Below are 11,156 nucleotides of genomic sequence, written 5' to 3' on the forward strand. Positions count from 1 at the left end.
AACTGACTTAACAGCGGCCACCCCGACCCTCCTTGACCCCCCCTGTACCTGGAGAGGGAGTGGTGCCACGTGATCCACCACTGTGCCCTATCCGCCACCTCTGCCACGCTGGTCCCATCACCACGTGGCCCGAATCTCTGCCGCTGCCGCCATGCTGGTCTCATCACCACACGGCCCGGTTCTTTGCCGCCGCCGTCACCGCTGGCCACATCCAAGCTCCTCGGGCCCTAGACACACCAGGAGAGGGGAAGCCACCGCCCTCTAAGAAGTGAAGCCGCCGCCCAAGCCTCCACGGTGCCTGTCCCTGCAGCCCTGGCCCGGCCTCCCGAATCCACCGGCCCTCCAGACAAACCACCCACAACCTGATTAGCTGCACACAAGCAGCCTGCATATAAGCTACCGCCGGGTAGCAGCAGGCAGGGGGCAAGCATTGGTGCCCCCCAGCCCTACCTCTGCCACCAGGACCCTATAACTGCCCAGGACTAGTGCAGCACTCCAGCACCCAGCCTCGCATGGCCTGCTGTGGCCCACCAAGGCGCACCCCCCATGACACCTACAGGGAGCCTGCATGGCAGCACCACCACCCGCACGGCCACCACCACCAAAACGGGCCACTGAGAACCAGGACGCCTCCTCTCCAGCCAGAGGGGTTAAAGACACTTCCACCACCCCCACCCTGTGAGGGAAATCCACCACCACCAAAATGGACAGGGTAAGCCACCACCACCAACTCAGCACCCCTGCTCCCCACCATGTGCTACAAAGCCGCCCCCGTGCCCCACCACCGCACAACCCCATGGCCCATCATGTGAGCCTGCCATGCGGCCTACAGCACATGCCGGGCCCTACAACACCTAAAGGTGCCAGACCCTGCCGCTCCCACAGACGCCGGACCCTACGGCACCCACTAACGCTGGCACACAGCGCCCACAAGCACAATTGAGAGAAGGCAAAACTGCCATCACCTCCGGGATGCTGCCACACCGCCGTTTTTCTCCACAATGAGGGGAAGCTGCCATCACCCCCAACAAAGCTGCCACCACAAACCCAGGGGATACCACTAGAACCTAGAGGGCCACAGGAGCACACAAGGCTCCAAGGAAACCACAGTCAACCCACACACCAGCACCAGCACCCTGGGACTTCCACCTGGACCCTGAACCCTGCCAAGCATGTCTCCGCAGGAGCACACGCAAGTTGCAGCCACACATCACTCCTGACCTGATCACCCTGACAGCACTCACACCGACCCCAACCCAGCTCAACCCAAAGGACAAGTAACAGCCGCACAATGATCCAGATCCGTCCACCCAGGGACTACTCACACCAACCCCCATCTCTGCTCGACCTAAAGACACGAACCCTTGATGTAAGACACCACAACAAGAGACCCCACTGCTCACCAGACTGTCTACAATCAAGCGCCCCTGGAAACCATCCACCCTCACCCATTCCCCCTCCTTACTCCCCTACTACCCAGCTACTAGAAGCCACAGCAACAAGATACGCCACTGCACACTGGACTATCGACAGCCAAGCCTCCCACCACTCCTATCTGCCACCCTTAAATGCCTCTTCCACTCCTTCTCATATTCCTCTCCTCCGTTCCCAAAATCTATTCTCTATATCACTCTGCTCCTCCCAGACAATTGTATATTGTGTCCTCACTGCTTCCTTCGCCCCTCTACGGCACCCACCACCTCCTCCTAACACTCCACCCTCCCACAGACCCGAACACCTCCACTGGCAGATTTGCTCACTCCTGTACATCCCGCTCCGATGCCACCTTTCTCACCCTTCTCCTCCAAACCTCCGGGAACATCTCCCCGAACTCTGGCCCTCCACCACCTCGCTCACCCACACAGCACCCTCCCACTTCCACGTCCTGCCGCAACCATCGCAACTTAGTATCTGTCCCCCTGCTTCCTAAAACCACCCCCCCCCATTTTCATGCGCACTCCTGAACGCCCGATCGGTGTGCAACAAGCTCACCACCATCCATGACCTCTTTATTTCCCACTCCCTCAACCTCCCAGCGATCACGGAAACCTGGGTCCAGGCCACTGACTCTACCTCCCCTGCTGCGCTCTGCTATGGAGGTCTCACCTGGACCCACTCACCCAGGCCCAACTGTCATAAAGGTGGTGGGGTTGGTCTGCTCCTGTCACCACAGAGCACCTTCCGAGTCCTCCCAAACCCCCCCTCTCTATCCTTCTCCTCCTTCCAGGCCCACTGCATCCAACTATTCTCTCCTACCCCCCTGAAGGTTGCTGTTATCCACCGGCCTCCTGAACCTCTATCCTGCTTCCTGGATGACTTTTCCTCCTTGTTACCATTCTTCCTCTCCTCCGAGCTACCCACCATCATCCTTGGGGATTTCAACATCCCTGTCAACGTTGACAACCCGTCCACATCCCATCTCTTCCACTTAACCTCCTCCTTTGCACTTGCACAGTGTGTACAATCCACCACCCACTCTGACGGAAATATCCTGGACCTTGTCTTCTCCAACCGCTGTGCTCCCCACAACCTCACAAACTCCCCCTTCCCTCTCTCTGACCACAACCTGATTACCTTCTCTATCTCCTCGTCCTCCAGTGCCTACCCCTCCAAATGTCTTACCACCACCAGTTGCAACCTCTGCAACCTTAACCCTGCCCCCCTCCACTCTGCAGCTGATCAACTCCACGACAGCATCCTCCCCCTGTCCTGCCCCGACTTGGCTATGACTGCCTATAACAACACGCTATCAACAGCCCTTGACTTACTAGTGCCTTTAACCACACAAAACATCAGACCCCGACCGCTCCAGCCCTGGCAGAATGATCACACTAAATCTCTCAAATGATGCAGTCATGCCCTGGAGTGACTATGGCACAAAACCAGATCCCAACAAGCCTTCTCCCGCTATAAATCTGCCTTCCACACCTACACCTCCTCCCTCCACTCCGCCAAACAAGCCTACTTCCTGACCCTCATCAAGGCCCTCTCCTCCCATCCTCGCCGACTCTTCTCCACATTTAACTTCCTACTCTCTCTGCCCCCACCTCCACCCAGCACCTCACTCACCGCCCTTGAGATTAGTGCAATTACTTCAAAAACAAGATTGACACTATTCACAAGGACATTGCCGCAGCTCACACTCCCTCCAAACCTTCGACCTTACTACCATCGAGGAGGTCTCCAAAGTCTTCACTGATGCCCACCTCACCACCTGCCCCCTTGACCCTATCCCCTCACAACTCCTACAACCTCCCTCCTCCTCCATACTACACTCCCTCACCCACATCTTTAATCTCTCCCTCTCTTCCGGCACATTCCTCTCCCCTCTGAAGCATGCACACATCACCCCCATACTTAAAAAACCCTCTCTGGATCCCAATGACCTGAACAACCTCAGACTCATCTCCCTGCTTCCACTCACATCCAAACTCCTCGAGCGCTTTGTCTACACTTGCCTAAGCTCTCACCTCAACGACAACAACCTCCTTGATCCCCTACAGTCCAGCTTCTGCCCCATACACTCCACCAAAACTGCCCTATTCAAACTCTCCAACGACCTCCTAACAGCCAAATCCAATGGCCACTATTCTGTACTCCTACTCCTGGACCTCTCCGCAGCCTTCGACACAGTTGACCACCCCCTCCTCCTCAAAAAACTACACTCCCTCGGCCTCAGAGATTCTGCTCTCTCCTGGCTCTCATCCTACCTATCACAATGCTCTTTCAGCGTTACCTATAATGCTACCACCTCCCCCTCACTCCCCCTCTCTGTTGGGGTCCCCCAAGGCTCTGTCCTTGGGCCCCTTCTCTTCTCCATCTATACCTCCTCCCTGGGCCAACTCATACACTCTCACAGCTTCAACTACCACCTCTATGCCGATGACACACAAATCTCTCTACCCCCTCAGTCTCTATCCAAATCACCAACCTACTGAACGACGTATCAGACTGGATGTCACTCTATTTCCTTAAATTGAACCTCTCCAAAACCGAGCTCCTTGTCTTCCCCCAACCCACACACCACCCCCTACTGACTTCTCCATCACATCCAAAAATTCCACTATCAGACCCGCCCCGCAGACCAGAGTACTTGGTGTCATTCTGGACTCCAACCTTTCCTTTCAGCCCCATGTCCAATCATTAACAAAGTCGTGCCGACTCCACTTCCGCAACATCGCCAAAATATGCACGTTTCCAACCCCTGAAACCACTAAACAGCTCATCCACTCCCTCATCATATCAAAACTAGACTACTGCAACTCCCTCCTCACTGGCCTGCCTCGCCACAGGCTATCCCCCTTTCAGTCTATCCTGAATTTGGCAGCCAGACTCATTCACCTTACCAACCTCTCCGTTTCCGCCACCCCCCTCTGCCAATCCCTCCACTGGCTTCCGATTGCGCAATGGATCAAATTCAAAATCCTAACACTGACGTACAAAGCTGTCCATAATACCACCCCAAACTACATCATACATACACCTAATATCCAAGTATCACCCTTCACGCACTCTCTGCTGCTCTCAAGACCTCCTTCTCTCTAGTTTCCTGGTCTCCTCCTCCCATGCCCACCTCCAGGATTTCTCCAGGGTGTCACCCATCCTCTGGAACTCCCTTCCCCAACCCATCAGACTATCACCTACCCTCCTCTCCTTTTGGCATGCCCTGAAAACCCATCTCTTCAGGGAAGCCTACCCCACCCCCTGCTAATCTTCCTACCTCCTCCACTCTTCCTACCATTCCATCCCCCACAGCTACAGTATCTCCTGTACCACTTTCCCCTCCCTCCTAGATTGTAAGCTCCAAGGAGCAGGGCTCCCTCATGTATCACATTATATTGTGTTGTATTGTTACTGTTTTGTTTGTTGCTTGTTCTGTCCCCCTTTGTAATGTACAGCGCTGAGCGAACTGTTGGCGCTTTATAAATTCTGTATAATACTAATAATTAGGGAGGACAGTATGATGTTGGAGTGAGGACATTTTTGTTGTGCGGTCTCTGTTAGTTGTAATAGTTTATTCTCAGAGGCTTCCTTTTGTCCCTGGAGGATGTTTGGGTCGGTGTGTATGATGATATGTTTGGGTCGGTGTGTATGATGATACGTTTGGGTCGGTGTGTATGATGATATGTTTGGGTCTGTGTGTATGATGATATGTTTGGGTCGGTGTGTATGATGATATGTTTGGGTCGGTGTGTATGATGATATGTTTGGGTCGGTGTGTATGATGATATGTTTGGGTCGGTGTGTATGATGATATGTTTGGGTCGGTGTGTATGATGATATGTTTGGGTCGGTGTGTATGATGATATGTTTGGGTCGGTGTGTATGATGATACGTTTGGGTCGGTGTGTATGATGATATGTTTGGGTCGGTGTGTATGATGATATGTTTGGGGTCGGTGTGTATGATGATATGTTTGGGTCGGTGTGTATGATGATATGTTTGGGTCGGTGTGTATGATGATATGTTTGGGTCGGTGTGTATGATGATATGTTTGGGTCGGTGTGTATGATGATACGTTTGGGTCGGTGTGTATGATGATACGTTTGGGTCTGTGTGTATGATGATATGTTTGGGGTTGGTGAAATACGGATCATTGATGACTCCTATCGCTTGTTCAGTTGTTGAACTTGAATTTTGTTGTCTCTTGTTCCTGGGAAGAGCCGTTTGGTGTTTAGATATTTCCCATTGGAGTCTATTATTAACAAAAAATATCCGGAATTTGTTGCCTGTTCTTGTGGTTTGATGATTGTTTGTTTGTAGGGATGGGCTTCATGTTCGACTTGAACCTAAGTTTGATTTGAACATGGCCGTTCGTGTGTTCGGCAAACAGAAACGGTACGGGCATTCAGTGGGCTGTTTACCCTGACAGTGCATTGTGATTGGACAAAGCAATGCACCTAACCACAAGTCAGGTGTAATACTTTGACCAATCACAGTGTGTGGTGATGTCACAAGGGGGCGGGGTATATAAAAACTGTTGTCATGGGCACAGCTGTCAGCCAGGAGCCAGCATCGCAAGCGGAGCTTTTTCCCCCCTTTTTTGGGTAGCGGTGGTGGTGGCATCGTGATTGATGTTGGATCTACTTTGGGGGACATTTTTTAAAATGTTTATTTTTAATAAAGGACTTGTCAAAGACTGTCTCCTATCATTTTTTACACTACACTTTTTTTGTGAATGGGTAGCAGTATCATATACAGCCTACTCATTCACATAGGCGGGGGGGTGGGATCTTGAGGCCCCCTTGTTAAAGGGGGTTTCCATATTCCAATAAGCCCCCAGGCTGCAGACCCCCACAACCTCAGGCTACGGTTGTGGGAAAGAGGCCCTTGTCCCCATCAATATGTGGACAAGCACCCCCCCATGTTGAGGGCATGTGGCCTGGTATGGTTCAGGAGAGGGGGTGCTCGCCTCCTGATATGGATTTTTGGGGGACCCCCATACCATTTTTAAAAAAATGATTGGCATAGAGGGTTCCTCTCAAAATTCATACCAGTCTCAAAGTGCTTGGTGTGGATGAGAGGGGGGACAACAAGTTTTTTTTTTTTTTAATTGTTGGGCAATGCTGACAATTCTTTTGACATTCAGCTGTCGGCAGGAAACCCCACTGACACCAGGAACATGAATGAGTGTCTCACTACTAAAATACTGCGTGACTTCATCACATAACTCATGCCGGATATTAGTAACTGAGCGGGATCTTCATACTCAGATGTGGTAAGACACCTCTCAGTCCTTCATGTTTGACATTCACTGTAGAACATTCTGTAGGTTCGGATGTTTGACCGCGACCTGAACAGGGGGGTGTTCGGCCATCACTATTTGTGGTCTCAGGATTAGTAGAGTTGTCTTGGCTATTGCTGGTCTTTGTCTCGTTACATTTCGGAAGCTGATTGGTCTCACCGGTCTGTTGTTCCTTGATGGGTACTTTGTATAAATCATCCTCTTTGATTCTCTTTCCTGATTGTTGAGCTCCATTTGTATCTTTGGTGTCATTATCTCTTCCCTCAGTTGAGGGTTTTCTTGTTGTAATTATTACATTTTAGATCGAATTTCTAGGATAGATCTGGGGGGGTGTTTGTGTTTTTAGCTCTTCTCTAAGCTGCTTATTTACATTTTCTCACTTGTCTTTGACATTTTTCTTTTAATTGAACAAAGTCTCTCCCTAGCTGAGATTAAGCTTGTAATTTTTGGATTTTTAGATGCACTTTCTGAACGTACCTGCAAATCGAATCCAAGAATTCTGGTTATCAACTCATACTCCCACCAGGCATGGATTGAGCAGGTGAACCCCATAATAATACATGAAAACCTAACTTCTCCTAGGAGACTTATGGCTCTCTGGCAGAACTGGCTGGATACTCCGGTACTCACTCCCCATACTTCATTTGTCATAGATTTTTATAGGTTTAACTTTTTTAGGCCCCTAAAAATGGACCAGCCAATTGTACCCTACTAAATGGTAACTACATTGGAGGCCGATACTTGGTGTATGATCCTGTAGGCACAGGCCTACTTGAATGGTGTCAGCTATCTATGTCTATACTGGAGAGAGTTACTTGCCATGTACAGGTGAATTGTTCTACGTTGCTTCTTTTTTCTCTTTTCATTTGTTTATAGAAAGTAAAAGTGACACCAGAGACAAAGCAAGTTATTGTTCTGTATGATCTGTAACATTGCCACAACTGCTTATACATTAGAATGTATGACTCCATTGTCTGGGCTGAATGTTGGATATACTGTGTGCACTTAAAAACTTAAACAATACAATTTAGTTTAATTTAAAAAAAAATATTATATATATATATATACAAATGATGATGTACATATGCTTTCTATATATATAACACAGGTGTCAAACACCTGTATCCAGATCCTGCCCTCTAGGTTATTCCATGTAGCCCTTGCACCTCTCCTGCAGGTACCCCCTTGTCTCCTCCTCCACCATGTCTCAGCAGTCGGCAGCAGAGAGGAGAAAATAACTCCTCTTCCAAATCCTGTACTTCTCAGTGCAGCTGCAGCATCCCCTCATCTCCGCCTCCCTTGGTCTCAGCATTCAGCAGACTCTGGTAATTGACTCCACTCCTCCTCTGGTCCTCCTCCAGACCCTGCACTTTCTGCTTTCCAGCTCTGCCCCCAAAGGAGGTGCACGGTGATGTTAGGGTGGGTGTGGGGTTCTTGGCATCTGATGTAATGGGGGGGTGAGGTGCTCTGGACATCTAGTCTTACAGTTACAACTGGCCCTTTGAGGACAACCATAATGCTGACACAGCCTGCGATGATATATAAGATATATTTAATAATGACCATTAAAAATAAAAACCAACTTTAGCCCTTTTATATAGAATTCTGATTTTTATTTTTTTTGTACAGGTGGATTGATGAGCCACGTTTTTGGTCATGCTGGTCTTCGTGAATACAACTCAGTCACATGGGAAACCAAACGTCTGGGTGTTGTAATTGACTGAAAGTTTGTATCGCAGTTCACTGGAGGAGTCACACAGGACACAAGTCATATCCGTGTTCTAAATGTCATAAGTGCTTTGGGTCCTCTTCAACACTGATCCAACCTCAGAGGATAACAAGAGAAAAATCATTTCAGTGTTCTGGAAGTGACAATTGCTTTACAGTAAAGTCCAACCCATGTATACATAAGAGGAGTCATTTCAAGCTATTTCTTGTTTGAAACGTGACAAAGATTTTACAATGGAGGCAAAACATATCGCACACAAGAAGGTTCACTCTGGAGAGAAGCCATATCAGTGTTCTGAATGTGACAAAGCTTTTACATGGAAGTCATATCTTATCAGACACCAGAAGGTTCACACTGGAGAGAAGTCATATCAATGTTCTGAATGTGACAAAGCTTTTGCACATAAGTCAAGTCTTAACACACACCAGAGGATTCACACTGGAGAGAAGCCATATCAGTGTTCTGAATGTGACAAAGCTTTTTTAACCAAGAAAAAGCTTATCATACACCAGAGGGTTCACACTGGAGAGAAGTCATATCAGTGTTCTGAATGTGACAAAGCTTTTGCACATAAGTCAAGTCTTAACACACACCAGAGGATTCACACTGGAGAGAAGCCATATCAGTGTTCTGAATGTGACAAAGCTTTTTTAACCAAGAAAAAGCTTATCATACACCAGAGGGTTCACACTGGAGAGAAGTCATATCAGTGTTCTGAATGTGGCAAAGCTTTTACACAGAAGTCATATCTTATCACACACCAGAGGATTCACACTGGAGAGAAGTCATATCAGTGTTCTGAATGTGACAAAGCTTTTACACAGAAGTCAAATCTTACCACACACCAGAGGATTCACACTGGAGAGAAGTCATATCAGTGTTCTGAATGTGACAAAGCTTTTGCACATAAGTCATATCTTATCACACACCAGAGGGTTCACACTGGAGAGATGCCATATCAATGTTCTGAATGTGACAAAGCTTTTGCACATAAGTCAGATCTTATCATACACCAGAGGACTCACACTGGAGAGAAACCACATCAGTGTTCTGAATGTGATAAAACTTTTAGACAGAAGTCAGTTCTCATAGCACACCAGAGGGTCCACACTGGAGAGATGCCATATCAGTGTTCTGAATGTGATAAAACTTTTAAACGGAGGGGAAACCTTGTCATACATGAGAGGGTTCACACTGGAGAGAAGCCATATCAATGTTCAGAATGTGACAAAGCTTTTACAGGTAAGGCCGGGCTAATCTATCACCAGAGGATTCACAAGCTTGAGCTGCATAGAGGAAACTCCAGAAGAAGGGGCAATATTAAAGAAGTCACAGCTGTCCCATTAGGCTCACAGGCCCAATGTCTTCCCACAAACTAGGGAAGACATGATGCTACTTAAAAAAAAAAAACTTTGAACAAACAGGACTCTAATGATCGGATTCATTGGGTTTAGTGCTTATGTCCATCAGGAACACATCTAGAAGGCCTGTGAATATTTCACCTTTGGACATTTCTTCAGACAAGCAGCAATGACTGAACTGTATTCTTCATCATTCTCATCTTTATCCTTTTTTATGGAGCATTGACTGAACATGTAATGCATTTTCATCATTCACTAACTGAGCTATGTTCCCATGTGTTTTCTTCATTGCCAGAATCTGACCAACCAATACATGACCAACAATGCCTCAGTACCAGAGTCTAGGATGGGGTCCAATGGCTTCTTGCCATGCCTCTGAAACCTCATTAGGAGAGTCCATTCCAGGTTCTTTTGAGAACTGATACATCATAAGCTAGGCTTGAGGGTTCCAGCTAAGCCCACCTTGTCCACACCTCCCATTACATGTTCCACCTCCTCTCCCATGATCAATGCCTCCTTTCCATGTTCCATCTCCTCTCATGGATGACAGCTTTGCAGGCAGGTCTGTAGCTGAGATACCAGCCAGATAGAGGTCTCTGGTTAGAGAGTAACTTCTTAAGCTGGTGTAGGCCTTCCAACACGGAGTTAATGCTGTTTTAGGGGACATATTCAACAGTATCACCTACTCCCAGCTGACCACTTATGTTTCATCTGGTTTTCTCAAAAGGGATTCTATCAGGTGATGATTGGATGTCCTTGTTATCTTTTTTTTTTGTCCAGCTATTGCTCATCTCCATAAACTATTCACACAGTACAACTGCAAGAGATCTGAACTTACAAAGTGCTAAGTGTGCGGTCATATTCCTACCACTTCTTCTGGGAGACTGAAATTCCTCTTATTGGGGTTCACCTTAATGACTCTGAATGAACGGGTCCCTTTTTGGGGCAAAGTGTGCAAAGAGCACTAATTATTCCTGGAAATGCTAAGACATCGGCACTAAAGTGTAACAATGGGCAAAATTAATAATTACATAAATGGTGCAATCTGTCATTAGCATAAACGTTTTATGTTTTTCCAAGTCTCCCCTCGTAATATTTTTATTACCTGTTGACCCTCCCAGTAGATCTGTTTTTTTCTGCTTCATGTAGAAGGCCAAGCTATTTGGCAAAAATTAAAGTTGGGGGGTAGGAAACACCATATAACACTGCTGGGGGTGCTTACAACTGTCATCTTCCATTCATATGGGGGGTTGAACCTTATAGAAATCCTGTTGCTGTAACTGCTGTAGAAGTGTTAGCTGGAGTTGGACTTTACTTGTTG

At 47.9% G+C, this 11,156-nt stretch overlaps 1 protein-coding gene across 1 annotated transcript; it reads left to right on the forward strand.

Annotated features, from left to right (window-relative positions):
• Positions 1–8,707: 8,707 nt before the first annotated feature.
• On the forward strand, positions 8,708–9,853 carry LOC149461876 (uncharacterized). Its single transcript, XM_089677726.1, has one exon. The coding sequence runs from the start codon at positions 8,708–8,710 to the stop codon at positions 9,851–9,853; it is 1,146 nt and encodes a 381-aa protein (XP_089533852.1).
• Positions 9,854–11,156: the final 1,303 nt, after the last annotated feature.

Source organism: Staurois parvus, unplaced genomic scaffold (genome assembly GCF_062004578.1).
Source record: "Staurois parvus isolate SC_StPar_1 unplaced genomic scaffold, SC_StPar_1.0 ptg000191l, whole genome shotgun sequence".
Lineage (NCBI taxonomy): Eukaryota > Metazoa > Chordata > Amphibia > Anura > Ranidae > Staurois > Staurois parvus.